Source organism: Bubalus bubalis, chromosome 9, assembly GCF_019923935.1.
Source record: "Bubalus bubalis isolate 160015118507 breed Murrah chromosome 9, NDDB_SH_1, whole genome shotgun sequence".
NCBI lineage: Eukaryota > Metazoa > Chordata > Mammalia > Artiodactyla > Bovidae > Bubalus > Bubalus bubalis.
In genome coordinates, this window is record NC_059165.1 from 46,037,356 (window position 1) to 46,054,177 (window position 16,822).

The following is a 16,822-nucleotide window of genomic DNA, read 5'->3' on the forward strand; positions in this document are numbered from 1 at the left end:
CAACTATTTGATGGGAAGGTGATAGATCAGTTTTCTCCTTGTGGCAGCTGGTGCTGAGGGCTTCCTCATTCAGAAGCACCCTAGATGCTGGAGGTGACTGCGAGTGGGTCTGAACAGTGACTGAAACCTCACACAAGTCTGCTAGGTTCTTTCCCTTCCGCCAACCCTTTTAAACCGTGGTAGTCACTGCTTGAAATGCCACTCTTTAGACCTCTGGCCCCTTCTAATGTGCAGAGTTCCCTAGTAAAGAAAACACTTGAAGCTGTTCTTAATCATTGGTATTTACGTGTCAAAAAATGTCAGGTGCTTTACAGAGTCCATCTTGCTCGAGTGAAAGAATAACTTTCAGGCAAGAAGAGGGGTCTTGTGGTCTGAGGACAATTGTCTTTTTATAAGCCTGATCTAGATTTGGTTTCAGTTGTGACTCTGCACATCATAGGTATACCTGGACTCCAGCTGGGGGGATGTCTGGAAGACATTCCGTGTGAACCATCCAGTTCCCTAGAGGTGCTGTGACCACTGCAAGTTAAACCCTGCTCCTTATGCAATTGGAACCATAACCCTTGAAAACCAATACCATTCTGTCTTTTTGTTGTTGTTTTCTCATTTGGGTGAATAAACCACAGTGATCTAGTTCATCTGCAATGACTTTGTTTGAAGAACTCTTCTTGAGTCAGGAGTATCGGTCACTATTGAAAATGCTTAACTTAGGCTTAACAATAAGGAAATAACATAGTTTAGTGCTCTGGCTTCAGAAATGGCACAAAAATGGAATGGACAAATATGAAAAGTAGATAATGGATCCACAGTGATTTAATTCTTGGTGATATTTTCATTTTATGCAAATACCAAAAGAAAAAAAAAAAAACCTGTCTATTTGAAAGAAAAACAGGAACCAAGAAAAATATTTAGTGTTTGATCAAGCAAAAATCCTTTCACACATCTGCCAAGAGAGTTAAAACAAATAGAGATGTTAAATAAAAGGCCCAGGTACCAAAGAGCAAAATTTAATGAAAGCCAGAACTGTTAAGTATGGATTCCTGTTGAGAAAAATGTCAGTCTCCTTCAGTTTTCCCATTGCTCTATTTTTAAGAAAAGTGTAGTAAAAATACATAATACAAGTTAACTTTTTTCTTACTTTTGTTTTCCCCGTCACCCCTCTGTCAATGAAAAACATCTTCTGCTGGAGTCTTGGACCCCTGCATAGCATACACACTCATTTCTAGCGTAGCTGATCTGTTACTATCAGCTCATGTTACTGGTGAACTCAGTGGCTGAAGAGGCATCTTACCAGGCCAAAGACAAAATATTTTTGAAGCATGTTGATTGTAGAGGGTTATTTCGAACTCCTCTGAAATGCAGACTCCATAAGGGTGGGTCAGATCAGATTCTGCAGTGGTAGGCTAAGGGTTAGGGAAAATCTGGTGGGAGGACAATGAATGGGGGAGGACACCAGCTGGGCAGTATCAAAAAGTGACAGTCCTTCTCGAGGGTCCTGCTTCACATACCATGCCCACATTGACATGAGAGACTGAACGACACTTGAATTGAGAGGGCAGAGCGTTTGATTTGGGGATGGTTCTTTGCTATGGCTGATGAAAGGAGGAAGAGACATACAGCTGGTGGGGGTCCGTGGAGAGAATCCACATATGAGGCCAGTCATGCTGCAGCTACTTGGAGGCAGGCTCCAAACCCTTTAGTTAGTCCATTGCTAATGATGATCCCTAGCAGAGAAGACTGGATAGAAGGTGGGGGGTGAGGGAACAAGCCAGAATGTGGTTTTCAGTAAATGCTGATGACACATGGCACACTCTAGGCGATGGTCACGCCCCTAGGAGAGGTGCTGGAGAGAAGGAAGCTGGCTGCACCGAGAATGAGAGCTGGGATCTCCAAGAAAGCCAGGTGCCAAGGTCCCAACCAAAGTTGTAGTCAGCCTAGGCTTCTCTCCATGAACCCTGTCACTTCTCCAATCTTGTTTTAGTTTCACACTGTGGGCACAATCCAATGATTCTAGTCATTGGATTACAGCATTCTCATTCTGTCTTAGCTGGGGGAAGGTTGGCCTCTTCAAGTTACAAGTTGGGATCAGGGATCTTAAGGTCTCCCAGTGTTGTTATCAACTCACTCCATCTCCCTATCCTTCAAATCATTCAGCCTTGGGCATTTCACTTTCTAAAGATGACAGTTCATCTGACCACCTGATAAAATAACACTCATACATGGACATAAAAACTCAAGTTCTCCAGGTCACTAAAACCCTAAACTTCACACTTGGTCTCTCAGTCTTAGGACAGGGCACACTATAGAAAGTTCTATTGCTTGTGGGCTTGGATGAAGCTTCCTCTTCCAAAGTTCTTCCATCAACTTTTTTTTTCTTATTTATTTATTTTTTTTTGCATTTAGCTTGTATAACATTTCCCCCACATCAGAGGCTCCAAGGAGAAAGAGTCTACTCTACAATGGGGTTGCTGCAGAGGACTATCAAATGAAAAGTGAGAATCAGGGATGAGAGTTTTCTGGATGTCAGCTATTCCCAAGGCTCGACTTGGTTTAGGAGGCCATTTGCCCTTCAGCCACCAGAATGCCATTGGGCTTGAGCATAGCAGAAGGACATACTCCTCCGGGCTCAGCGTGACTCTATGACAAAGCATACTGTTCCACCTAAGGCCTGTGAGATGGCTGTTACACATTCAAGGAAGCTTTATCTGAGTCTCCAGCAATAACTTCGAGTCTTCTTCTGACTGCACGTCTGCCTTTACAGCTTCTTTGCCATCCAGGGTCTGAGTTGCTTCACACATGTTTTTAACTGAATCAGTGCCTGGGCAGTGCCCTGTGTGGAGAGGCAGCCCACTCCTCCAGCAATGTCGGTCTCCATCCATGGCTTGGGGCCGAGGTGTGGAGGGGATTTGGAGAGCTCCCATGATGAATTCATTGGAAGATTGTTGTTTTCCTTTTGCTTGCTTGTCAGGTGGAATGAATCTTGAATCTCCAATCTGAAAACTAAAGTGGGATGGGTAGGGAGTTGGGAGTAAGAAGGAAAAGGAAGGGATCTAACAGAACCTGCAAACCATGGATATTAGTAAGAAAAAAAAAAAAATAGTGCACTAAGACACATGAACAACTGAATTAAAAGAAAGCAGTACAGTTTCCTCATTAGTGCCCCAGTGACACAGGCTCTATGTGACGGGGTTATTCTCCCCTTATTGCCGTACAGTGTTACTTGTCATCCTCACTTAGCCAACGGAAAAGGGCAAACGAACATCAAAAAAGGAGAAGGGGCCGCAAAATGGTTTATTGATTCTTCAGGAAAGTCTGTTGAATCCTCCTCCTCGTGGTCCTGGTGGTTGGTGGCGGTTGTGTTTCGTTTTGTTGTTTTTGGCACTGAAGGGTGTGGGATGGAACTGGGGGAGCCTGGGCATACTCCCCGAGGGGGTCTCCATCTGCTCCAGTTACAATCCAGTGGCTCCCAAGGGCATCCCTGAACTGTGGCTCATGCAGGGGATCGATTGCATGGACTTGGGGAAGTCATGGCTGACTACCCGGCCGTTCTCTCCACTCCCGGCACCGCTGGCTCCTGCCCCACTGTTTCGGGGGAGCGTCGACGTCCGTATGGCTTCATTGATGGATTGCTGTGGGATCAAACAGAAACCCTTTTCAGGAGGACCGGGGGTTCTTCCCCAGGTCCTTGGCAATGACTGACAAGGAGAATGAGTCAACACTGGGCTTAAAACATCACTCCAACTCTCCTCCCTACCCAGCTTGTTTTCTAATCTATAATGCTAATCCTGACTTCCTGCGAACTCACAGAACTGTTACCTGGCTGTGGACTAGTCTGATTCCCTCTCTGGACCTCACGTTCTCTAAGTTTAACGAGATGTGCTGGATTGGGTGATCTCTAAGATCCTTCACCTTCTGTGATTCCTAAAGGTACGATGGTTCCATGGTAGTATTGATGATAATAAATGTAGCAACATGACCAAGTAGAAAAGCTCTGGAAATGGGGTTTAGGAAACTTGAGTTTTAGCCCTAATTCTGACATCAACTTGCTATGTGACTTTGTGCATTGCTATCTCTCTGAACCTTTGAAATCTCCATGTTTGTCAAAGTGTATTAGAGAGAATGGTTCTATACTGCATGAAAAAATGAGTTGAAATGTTACACAAAATTGATGATATATCATTGTTGGGTGAAAATTTAAAACTACTTATGATTACTTCTGGAAAAAAATGTCATCCTGCCTCTAGCAGTGTGTGTTAAGAGAACATAGGACTTGTTTGACTAATACGGTGTGCATAATATAATGGGAAAAAAGCCTGTGCTAAAAAAAATGAAAATGAATTCCAAAGATCATTATCTGTCATCCACTTCCCATTAGCGCATATAACCTGTACTTCTACCCTGACACATCAGATTGGTGCTACTGATTTGTGAAAGATTGTGACTTCTAGAATGTTGGAATTCTAGATGTCAAAAGAGCTCCAATGATCACCCCAGGATGAGATGAGTTCGACAAAATGATCAAGACCAGAATCTGTGATTATAATCATATCCTATTAGACAAGAGGAAGTGTTCTTTACTGAGTTCCTTTGGAGAATTAAATTTCATGACCAGAAATCCAAACCCTCTTCCTGTCCCCTCCAACTTCCTGTTAAAAGATACCCATAGAAATTTTGAGGTAGGACTTAGTTTCTTGGTGAAAATCAACACGAAAAATTGTCTATGAGTTTAGAGGTTTCTTTCTATAAGGCCAGTCTATCCATCCTTCAAGACTCAATTTGTTCCTACCTCTTTGAAGTTGTCTTAGACTGCCCCAGCACGTCCTGCCCCCCATCCTCGCCAGTTCTCATACATTATACACTTGCTTGCAATGATTCTACTTCAGGTATGTAACTTCTGTCTTCTTTAAGAGAGCTAACTGGAGAAGGACAAGGGCTGTGTCTTCTCAATCCTTAGCTGCCTGCCAGCATGCCCAGCATGTCGTTAGAGGCCCAGTAGATATCTTTGAATATGTCTAAGAAAAGCCAAACACATAGGGCCGGTCTTAAAAAGTTGATGGCTTCCCCCTTTGCATATTGGCATGATTCTAGTGATCAGAGAAGTAAGTCAATCTCCTGTGGCCTCATGGACATAAACAGGGCAGTTTTGACCCAGTTGTTATTCTTTCTGCTACACTATGCTTTGGGAGGATCATCTTATTATTAGTAATTCTGACAGTGTTTTAAAATAGTTTTTCTTTTTAAAAAAATTCCATGATTCAGACAGATCTGCCCCATATGATGCTCCACCCACACGGGTTCTGTCTCCTCTTCAAACTCCTGGACATGGTGTATTTACATTCTGCCAGCACTGAAGAGGAAGTGTGACCTGGAGAGCATTCTTCTAAGTCAAGGTCACATCAACACCTCTGTGCTGCTCTATGGGGGAAATGTAAAAAGAAAATAGGAGGAATTCACGATGACTTGTTCTCACTTTTACATTGTTGAAAAGAACTTTTTATTTGGGTGTGGGGGCAGTGTGGAACCTTCTATGAATTGGCTTGGGATGTCTGTGTTCTATGAGTTTTCTCTGCCACACTCCTTTAATTAAAACAAAAAGTTTAAAGTTCACACAGATCACCCTGGGCTTTGTTTCTCAAAAGGTCTCACATATTTCCATAATATCCCAAAGAAGTCAGTGGTACTTGACATATTTATTTTAAAGGAGAAGGCTAATCAGTATTGGTGCCTATGAGTCTGAGGTAACTGAGCCAGGCATGTAAGCTAGAACTCTTCAAGTCATTCGGGATTGGTTTTCATGAAAGCTGAGGGGTTCTCAGAGGTCAGTGACTCCATACTGCTGTTGATGGTGGGGGTTTCCTGCTTACTGGTTTCCTTTCTAATCTCAGGAGAAGGGATGAATAGAGTCAAAATGGGAGTGGGAAGCATTGCTAAAAATGACCATTTCACTAGTTCTCAAACTTTGCTGCAGGTTCTAGGGGTTTCGGAGGAAGAAACACTGATGTCTGAGACCTGCCTCAGGGATGCTGACTGAATAGGTGTGGTGTGTGGCCTGGATGTCTAGAGTTTCAAACCCCCCACCCCCTCCGCCCCAGGTTATTCTAGTATGCAAATAAGGTGGAAACACACTGGTCTTAGTTGATTTCACTTTCTAGAGCAATTGAGGACTTGTCACTGACTTGCTTCAAGTTTCAGTTATCTGTGACCTAGGGTGAAAGTGAATGAGCCCCTGCCTGTGGGGCCTCCTCCCCCTGGTAGCTAACACGTTGGAAGCTGACGTCCTTTCTCCCCTTGCCTCTGGGAACTGTGGTTCTCCCCTGTCCATCCTTGACATGCCAGCCATTCATCAAGTTCATCTTTATAAGTAGTTGTTTCTGAAATAGATACTCAGGGAGAAAAGGGCGAGTGAAAAGTCAGCCTCAAAGTCCTGGAGTTGCTGCTTCAGAAACTCATTTATCTAACAGTGATGACACCCTAACTTTTCAGCTACTTGCTTTTCTAAGAAAAGTCTGCCCAGCCTCTGCACATCATAGAACACCCTAGTAAAAGCTCAGCCCTTGGTGATGCCTTGGAGTCAGAGGGACCACCTGCTGTGGAGGATGCACCTCCTACCCCCCAACCCCCGACCCCCAGCACCCATGCCTGACCATGTATCTCAGCTGCTCATTAATTCCAGGGAAACATGCAAAGCCTTGATGGCCGTTTTCAACACAACCTGTGTTAGCACAGCCACTACAATTATGAAAAGTCAGCGCCTCTGGGGGTGGGAGCGGCTGGGAATTATTTTTTGGGGGGAATAATGTGGTAGATAATAAAGACCCTGGTTAGCCTTAATATCAGTTAAAGTTTTCTTTTCTTTCTATCAGGTTTCTGTCTGTTTTCCCAGGCAGAGGAGAGGTACAGGGTGTCTGAGAGTTTATTCAGTTTGAAGTATGTCTTGGATTTGAAGTTTTTTTTACTGTGTGACAGTTTCAATTAGGCTAAAATGTTGGTGTTGCCTGAAGTCCCTCTCTGAGCCCCCAGCTCTTCCTTGCTGTCCTTTCTCATAAGTCTTCCTGTGCCCAGTCTCCCTGGCCTTCCTCTTAAGTCTGGGCAAGAGTTCTGGTTCTTGGGTCTGTGATCCTTGTGCCTCCTTTGGTGACAACCATCATGCCCTGGTTAACTCCTCTGCCTCAAGTCTGTTCAACATCACTGTTTCAGGGAAGCCTCTTATCCTGCCCCTGACCCCATTCCCTGATCAGGACTTGACTGCTGTGAGCATTTTTCTTCAAACACTCATTGAACATATATTACTTATTTTTGTCATTTGCTTATTTGCTTATTTTCTGTCTGCCAATTAAATTAACATTTTCTTATTTTAAGCCAATTAACATTTGCTTATTTTCTGTCTGCCAATTAAACTCTCAGTTTCCTGAGAGCAGAAACTGTGTCTGGCTTGCTCCTAACTGGATCCTGAGGGCTGAGTGATGCCTAGCAGGCAGTGGTGCTCCATATGTCTTTGTGGAAAGACTGCCTGCAGGGCGCCTTCCCACCGTCCCTGTGACACTTGCTTTGTGTCCTGCTCACATGACATCAAAGGGGAAGCGGTCTCAGTAATGCACAAGCCAAGATCACGTCCCATGGATGGCCTACACAACTAGATCAGAAAAACCTAAGGAGAAGGACTGCATCTTATTTATCTGTGCACTGTGGATGGCGTTTGGATGGGACTAGTAGGTGATAGAAATTATCTGTTGCCCTGAGGTTGGGGTGGAGAGAGAAATTGATGACGAGTGACTTGGCTGGTACCAAGAACCCAGGCTTTGCAGAAGCCAAGTTGGAGATCTCATTCCTGTTCCACCAGCTCGGAGTTTGTTGGAAAAACTACTTAACTTCTCTAACCCCCTATTTCTTCATCTGTAGAACTGCAAGCACAGGGTTAATGAAAATGTATAATAAGTACTTTGAACAGGGAAGTTACTAAAAAGGTATTTTTCCTTTTTTCCTCCCTTTCTTCTTTCTTTCTCCTTTCCTGCACCCTCTTCTTCTCTTTCCTCTCTTTTTCATGCGGGGCGGGGAAGGGGAAGAGCTCCTTAAATACTGTTGAGAAATAGGAGGCTGATTGTGAACTAGGTTTAGGGGCTGAAGGTCTTAAGAGTTGGCCACATACTGTAGTTAAGGGAAGAGACAAGAGGGAAGGTTCTTGCCAAAGGCCTTGAACACTGCCAATGCAGTCCTCTGTGTGAAGGTGGAGGCTGCACTTTTGAAAAGAGCTAATCTGCCTTTGGAGCAGGCAAAGTACACAATGATAAAGAGAACTGCAAAGCAGCAAAGTCTGAGAGGCCAGCAGAATGTGTTCACTTATCTCCTTTGGATAAGAGAGGGGTTGATGGAGCTCTGAAAATTAAGGACTGGGTTGACTCTTAAGGCCCATAAAGGCATCTTTTCTGTAGGTAGAAGATTAAAAATTCTATTAGGAGTCTCATTGTGTTGGGCAGAAGTCATGCCAACCGATGGAATTAACTATAGAAGGTTGTGATGGAACAGCTTGCATTAATGATTCTAAGAGATCCTGATGTTGGCTCCTGAGAAATTTGATATCTTCCTTAGAAAGGGAAGGGAGAGAATGTCTCCCAGAAGTTATGGTATGACTCAGTTGACTTTCTTAAGAATTCTTGTCTTTACTTGCATGCTGTGACTTCAGTGGTGAAGGTCAATGTTATACAGGCTTAAGAGGATCTTTGTTGTTAGCCACCCTGGTACCACCACCTGGTACTGACCATGATTAGTAGGATATGGTCATCCCATAGGAAGGGCTGGAAGTCCAGTCCTGCTTGGGCATGTCTGGTCTCATCAGATCTCATCATGGGGCCAAAAGCACATCAGGTGATATGTGTGCTTCCTGGCTGGGTGGTTCTGATGGTTGTGTTTGCTTCACCTAACAGCAGTTCCTTCCATTGCCTCACCCTGTCCTCTAGGAGATTTTCTTTGGATACAATCCCACATTAATCTAACTAACGCTTACCCTATGTGTGTGGGATGTCCAAAGAGAAATCAGATACAGCTTCTTACCTTAGGAAACTCACAATCTCTATGGCTTAAAAAACCCTAGGACATGTAAGTAGAGGCTATGAAATGAAAGTCTTAAGGAGGCTGTAGCTGGCCACTAAGAATATAATTCTAGTTAATAATATAATTCTAGTAATTATTATTTACTTAGGGCTTACTATGGCCCAGGCATTTTGCAGAGCCTTTATACCCACTTTTTCATATAATCCACAACAATTTTTATAAGGTGTATATTGGGTTGGCCAAAGGTTTGTTTAGGTTTTCCATACGATGTTACTGAAAAACCCAAATGAACTTTTTGGCCAGCCCAATGCTACCACTAGCCCCATTTTATGAGAAGGAGGATCAGAGAACTATTGAAACTTGTTCAGGATGACTCAGTTAATGTGCAGAGCAGGCAAGATTTGTGCTCAGATATTCAGTCTCCAGAGCCTTGCTGTACTGTGTTTGAGGGAAGTTCCCTCAGTGAGCACCAGGCCAGTCCTGGGAGCCTGGTTTTGGTTATGGCCCATGGGGGAGATTGTGGGGGGCTGTAAAAGTTGTGCTCACCTAGGTCTTCTCCTTTTCCACTTACTGCCTCTGAAGTAACCTTTATGCACTTTTGAAGGGTAAGATAAGAGAGTCTTTAGGCTTATGTTTTGAATAGGGTAGGCAAAGACAGCCCTTCAGGTTCTAGGAGACCTTGTTGTGTCCAGCCAAGCTCCTTGGAGGTCTACATTGGATTTAGAATCTGAGGTCCATACTTTTGCTGTGCTTTGTCCTTTCTGAGAGGACCTGAACTTGGATGAATTGGTCAAGGGTGGGATGGAGGTGGTCCTAGGTCCCTGACCAAGTACTATCACACTACCGTCCCTTAATTACTCCATGTGTATATCTTGGGAAGTTGACTTTGGGGTTTTTCTAGTGGTTCAGATGGTAAAGAATCTGCCTGCAATGCAGGAGACCTGGGTTCAATCCTGAGTCGGGAAGATCCCTTGGAGAGGAGAATGTTTTCCCACTCTAGTATTCTTGCCTGGACAGAGGAGCCTGGAAGGCTATAGTGCATGGGGTTGCAAAGAGTTGGATGCAACTGAGCGACTAATTATGGGACAGAAGACAGAGAGAGGCATTGGCTTGCATCAAGGCACATGGGTGGGTACACATGGAAAGCATGAGGTGGGTGGCTGGAGTATGGAGCATGTAAGGAGAGCAGATTGCCTGGGGAGGGGAAAGTAGGCTAGAACTATGATGTGGCAATGTTGAATGCCAGGACAGAAGGCCCTCCGCTCTCAACTCCCACTCCCTGTGTACAGAACTCAGTACAGAGTTTCCAAACAGGGGAAGCAAATGTCCAGCAATGTCTTCTCCAAGAGGGACCTGGAGGTATATGTAGGGTGGGTGCCTAAGGCAGGAAAAGGGTTGGTAGGAGGCTATGGCTGTGATCCAACAGTGGGTATGCTGAGTCTGGGAGCGATTGCATGTTGAAAAAAGGGCTTCTTAGGGCACATTCTGGGAGAGAAGATTCTATCAGTGAGTCCTGTTAGTCCACTCAAGTCAAAATAACAGCCTAGGGTACATTGCTCAGAATGACTGTGCTTCTTGCCACTTCTGTTGGTTTGAATTCCACTTGTCCTTCCTCTTAATTTCTGGTTCTTCCTGGAAGCCTTCTCTATTTTTCTCCCTCCTATATATCCCTATAGGTCTTCCTATCTATGCCATAGTTTGGGTCCCTGAGTAGATTTTCTTTGTTAAAAATGCTGAAGGTTACAGATAGTATCATAGTCCTCTCTGCCCCCTCATGATGTCTTGCTTATAGTGTTGCTCACATGAATAACATTTCCTTGCCAAAATATTTTCTTTTTGAAGCTAAATGATGACAAGTGAGGGGCCTTGATGGTCATTTAGTCCAGACTCCCATTGGATACTTTGAATCTATACATTTGTCAAGAATTATTCAGCCTCTACATGTTTGCCTCTAGTGATGGGCTATGTGTTACTTACTGACACAATCCATCCCATTTTGGGATAGCTCTGAAAGAAAAGTAGATCTCACTGTGTTCACATCTGTTCTCTGTAACTTTTAGTCATTAGTTCTTGTTGTATACTTTGGGACTCCATGAAACTGATCTGTTTTCTTTCACTCCCAAGAATTCGTCATGTTTTTATGGGCAGCTCTCATAACTTCTATATTTCTTCTCTTTTTGAGTTAGCTGCCTTCACTATATTTGATGTGGTTTGGGGTCATTAGTTAATGTGCTTACCTCTCTGCCAAAGTCCATCTTACTGTATGATGGCCAAGAATAGACCTACCTCACCCGGCATGGCAAGATCATCCACCTTGCAGAGGGAAGATGCCCCCTCTGCTGTTTTGGAGCTACGCTGCATTTAGCATGACCTCAGAGAGTCACTGCCAAGAGTGACCATGAGGCAGTCACTCTTGCCTCTCACTGCCTTGAGTGTGCACTCAACCCCTAACTTTTCATCTCACCCCCCATCACTGGCTGATGCATCTGTTTTCTCAGGCCTTGTGTTTACCCTGACACATGCCAACATCTTCCTTCCTCTCTCACCGCTGCCTCTTTCCCTGCCACCTTCCTCATAACCTAGCTCTCTGTCATCCCCTGCCTCGAACTGACCGCCACCTCCCATCACTCCCCACCCTTTCTAGCAAAAGGGAAACCCAGCTGTATCACAGAACAGGTTAGGCAAAAGGTCTGGGAAGACAATGCCACCTTCATCCGCTTGGATTCGCTACGCGATTTGTAGCAGAACTCAATTAAGGCAACCAGCATCGCGAGTCCAAGTCCTCCGATCAGGATGTAGAACACGCCGGCCACATTGCTGAGGCTGAGAGCACTGGTCTTGTCCTAGGAAGAGGAGGAGGGAGAGGGGAGGGGGAAGAGTCCAGTGAGCCAGGGGGCTAGAGACTAACCAAGCAGCAGCATTTTAACACACATACACTCAACCCCATCACCCTCTTTAACATTCATAATAGTTGGAAAGGCTTTGTATATATTGACAGAGTGTTCAACATTCCCCAGGAAAAAAATGTGTGCCTGTGTTTATGCATGTGTGTGTGTGTGTGTGTGTGTGACAATTCTCTGAGCATCCCTGATTATATTTAGTTGATAATTAGATTTCCCATCCTCCCCAGTGCCTGTTTTAGGGTGGGGGATGCCACAAGAAGTCGGGGCAGTTTCCACCAAGATCTGCACCCCTGAGCTTACCCCATTCTTTCAGGAAACTGTGTCCCTTCATTTTCAGCCGAATTCCTGCCCCCTACCCCCTCAGTTGCTCAGCAACACACTGGCCTTGCTTATTGTTTATGCCTGTGAGCATTTTTCTGTGAGTTGGTACTTAAAGTGAACTTTCTCCTAGATGTGCATTTGATTTCAATTTAATAAGACAGTTATTGTATGTATAATAAAGATCAACCAATGTATACCTTTAACTTACTGTGCTGAGTCCCAGTGAAGGGAAAAAGAAAACTGGGGGGCTTGGAATAGAAAAAAGGCACTGAGGTAGAAAAATGGCTCCATTAAACCCTAATAATTATGCTTAATTGGAGTCATTTTTCTCGTGGAGGTGCTTGCTGAAAAACTCCATAGGCAGATTCAGATAGCTGAATTTAGAAATCTCTGTTGCCTGGGCTAAAAGATCTTGTACTAGTTCTGAATGGGCAGGATCAGGGAGCAGGGTGCTTAATTCCTAGGGTCCTGGGGACAAGCGTCCATGTCCAGTAGGAAGTGGATAGAGCTCATTTCATGGAGCCTGAGAAACAACATCAGTTTGTGAGACCATCCCTGAGTTCTGTCACTTCCAATGGGATTCATGAGTTGGGGACTGAGGGACAGCATCCTCCCAGTTGGTGAAAACAACCAAACAAAACTTCTGGTTATGGGGGGAGGTAATGACTTGGGGAGATTGACTGTGTAGCTCAGTCATGTCCAACTCTTTGCAGCCCCATGGACTGTCGCCCACCAGGCTCATTTGTCCATGGGATTCTCCAGGCAAGAATACTGGAGTGGTGTGCCATTCCCTTCTCCTGGGGATCTTCCCAACCTAGGGATTCAATTTGGGACTTGTGCATTGCGGCAGATTCTTTACCATTTGAGGCACCAGGGAAGCTGACTTGGGGAGAGGGGGATCAATTAAATTCTTGACTCAGGAAAGAAAACATCTTTAGATCTTGGAAGCATACTCATCCCCAGATGCCATGGTGGCTTGAACATCTTGGTTGATATTGTTTGCTCAGGTTCAGATTTCTCATTGAATTAAAATGAAATGCATGCCTCCTCTGGCACTGGTGCACAGCTGTGGTTGGTCGGTGGCACTAGGTAGGATAAAGCTTTTATAGGATAAAGCTTTTATATCTCTCTGTGTGTTCTTTTTCAGGTGGGGATGTTGGTGAGTCACACAGAGATGAGCTGTCATGCCCTAGGGACTGCTCTGAATCTGGGTATGTGGAAAGGGGCCAGCAATTGACCAAGTCAGTGGCCTCTGCCCCAGTTCTACTTGGTGCATTGTACAGGATTCAGCTCGGCTGGGCTTGGGGACCACAGCTGGCAAATAGCAGCCTCCCTTCTCTCCCCAGAAGCCGCCTTGGCTGGCAGAACTGTTGGATTATCTAAAGCATATTTCTCTGGTGGCTTCCTGTATTGCTAAAACAGATGGTTCTTGAATATGGTTACACTTGGCAAGGTGTAGCCTGGCTTTGGAAGTGGTGGAAATGATTATTGAGAGGGGTAGAATTTCTCCTGCTCTGGTATCGTGGCCTGACAAGGGAAATATGCAAAAATGTGTTTGGGGCTTGGTTCAAGAGTTGGCTGAACAAGTAAATTCTCACTTGGCTTGGTTTTTCAGAATGCTCAAAATGTCTGCCTGTTTGGTGTTTGTGAGTTCTGTAGTTCCCCTGGGAAGTAAGTCTTTAGAGTTTTTGGAGGACTTATGATTTATAGAAGTTCCTATAAAACTCTCCTGTGTGGGCAGGTCTGGGGTGTGGCAGGGAGGCACATTACTATATTATCAGCTCACAGCTTGGAAGAGAGTGATTGACAATGAAGCTCAGACGGAGTGGATGGGGAACTGGACTGGGGGGAGGTGGTAGACAAGAAGGCTAGGAGGAAAGGCCTGAGTGCTATTGACTTCACCAGCTGATCAGCCTTTCAGCAGCTGAAGTACATCTTGCCTCCTGGTTACCAAGGCTGTTTTTGTTTCCTTCTTTATAGTCTTTTCAAGTTCACTTTGGTTGTAGATTATCTTCAAGGATAAGGGAGTGGTGGGCACCTTTTTTTGTTACTATCTTCAAAAAAAATCATAAAAAGCCATCTTTCTCCCTGACTGTAGAAGGTGGACTGTCCATTTGTGATACATCATGGAAGGAAGTAGGGTCAGATCTTCATATAGAAATGGGAATAGGAGGCATAGTCTGTGTATCTCCAGAAGGAGGAAGGTCCAGTGACTGAGTCTTTATATCTGGAGGTAGAGAGCATCCTTTACTTCTGAGGGAGGTCTCTGGTCCATGGGGATGGCAGTCTGTGTTGGTGAGGGGACATATGCCATACAAAGCAAACCAAGAGGGCAGTCAGATGGTATGGGCACTGCCACCTCTAGCAGGACACAGTGCTATGGATCCTTCTTTATGTTGACACAGTCCTGGGAAGACCTCTGGAATCAAGGGAGCACCTGAGTCACCAGCAGTATCAGAAAGAAAACTTAGATGAAGCATTACCATCTAAATTTGGCACAGTGTGATAGGGTGTATAATGAAGGGCTGGTGGGTGTTGGTGTCTTCTTGGCTCATGTAGTTGAGGAGTTTACATTTAGGCAAGGTTTCTAATTTCCCTTGGGTGCGCCACTGACTTTTTGATAGCACCAAATTTAGTTCTTTCGAGGAGACCCAAGCCATAATCTTCCATCAAGTTGCCTTTACCGACTTTCTTTGACTTCTGTTGGAATATGATGAGGTATCCTGGGGCAGAAACAAAGCTTCCAGTTATTTAAGGATCAGAACTGTGATTCCTCTGTCTCCACGTCAGAGGGGACTTTCTCACGCCTTTGTGCACAAACAGCCATGTTCACGTTTCATGAGCAAGCTACACGCTTCCCAACTTGGACTGGGGAGAGGGAAGGACAGAACCTGAGTCTCCCGAGCGCCCCTCTGGGAGACCCCATTCTCCCCACGTCCCTTAGCAGCTGCACTTCCCAGAGCCAGGCAGCTTGCTGGTGGGAGTGAAGAACTCACAACTTGTCTTCCAACAGGAGCAAGGAGAGTGACAGTACCAGGAAGAATGACAGGCGAAAAGAAAAACAAAAATTCCATCTTTCAGAGTTGTTGGGCTTGTTGTTATGGTGATGAGCTCCCCCCTTCATCTGTTCCCCTTAACCTATTGTCTTGATTTGCTGCCTTCCCCATGTGCAAGTGATATTTTCTTCTTTTCCATATTTTTCCTTGCTCTTCCCACATATTGGGGGACTGTCCCAGACGCCCTCTGTGTTTCTGAGCCAACATCCCACCCAGGAACATGAAGATGTCGTGATTCTTCATGAGGAGGGTTGAACCAGGTCTGAGGCAGAGAGACTTGATGCTTTTTAATGGCATAAGTAGAAAGTTCTAAGGAGAAGCCAAGGCTTTGGCCATAAGATTAGTTCCTCCCATGGATACTGGGATGCCCATTACATGAAGTCGACTAAATTTGGACCAAGCTTCAGTTTCTGCAGATGCTCCCATTCCTTCTATCTTCCTGCTGTGAGTTTGAACTCCTCTGAAGTAAAGGCTGTAGCTTTTGCTCTCCTCCGCCTTCCACAGATTTTCTGATGTGGGTACAAATGGAGTGTTAGGGGTGCCTGCAATCCATCCCAGACTGGATCTGTAACCTGACTTTGCCTTTCGTGTCCATGAGGATAGTCCAGCCCTTCTTCCAACTGTTAGCCTTTCTGCTCTAGTAGGCTTTCTCTTGTGCTTTTCCAAAACTTATGTTTTTGGCTTAGGAGCCATTTTCCTGAGCAGTTGATTATTTCCTGGGAATGGAGACTGAGTGGTTGGCTAGCTTCACTCACAAGCTGGAACCAAAGTGGGGGAGTTATGAAAGGTGGATTTGATTGAATTAAAGGAAGACCTTTCAAATGCATGGAGCCCCCTGCTATGGTGAATGGTGAGTTCCTCAAACATGGGTGCATTCAGGAGGTAGCTGATGAGGTCATCTAAGGGATTCCAGCACTGGACAGTTAGACCAAGTGACCTTTGACGTTCATCCCAACCCCCAGAGATGCGAGGCATCTAAGGAGTTCCTCAAGGCCTGGTGGGATCATGTTTTTTATTGATAAGTTCTCCCTAGAGACTAACCTCTTTAAGGGATGCAAAAAAAGAACTCATGTTAATTGGCAGCGTCTGCTGTTCCATTTCCAATCTAGGCCAGTTCCCTAGCCTGCGTATTTTCCCCAAGAGCGACACAGGATGAGAATTGGCCCATTGTGCTAATAATTGGCAAGGCAAATGCTGTGAAAGTGAGGGCTGTGGGGGCGGCTCTTCTCAGCAGCGTGTGCTCAGGGACCGGCTGCTGTACAATGCACCGCAGAACATCCTGACTCGAAACCAGATTGCAGCAGAGAACTCAAGGAGTTTGTGTGGGTTGTGGAGGGGAACCTGAGTGCTGGTGGAGGCCTCTTCCAGAGTGGGAGGAATTTTCCAAGACATAGGCACCCATCGGAGGGTCAAGGGGGCGTCGACATAGGGGGCCTTTAACTGTGAGCTGTCTGCGTGGACTATGCATCGGAGAGCTGGGCTCTTGTGTGGCAG

General features: G+C 45.1%; 1 protein-coding gene across 4 annotated transcripts in view; it reads right to left on the bottom strand.

Moving 5' to 3' along the window:
* Positions 1-795: 795 nt before the first annotated feature.
* The window catches only part of GRIA1 (glutamate ionotropic receptor AMPA type subunit 1), a 360,169-nt gene continuing 344,142 nt past the window's right edge, over positions 796-16,822 (bottom strand). For all 4 annotated transcript variants that reach the window (XM_025292371.3, XM_025292374.3, XM_025292372.3 and 1 more), the window contains exons 15-16: positions 11,757-11,891; positions 796-3,650 (exon numbers count right to left, since the gene is read on the bottom strand). In XM_025292371.3, coding sequence (XP_025148156.1) covers positions 3,450-3,650; positions 11,757-11,891 — 336 coding nt within the window. In that variant the 3' untranslated portion in view covers positions 796-3,449. The remainder of the gene's footprint in view (positions 3,651-11,756; positions 11,892-16,822) is intronic.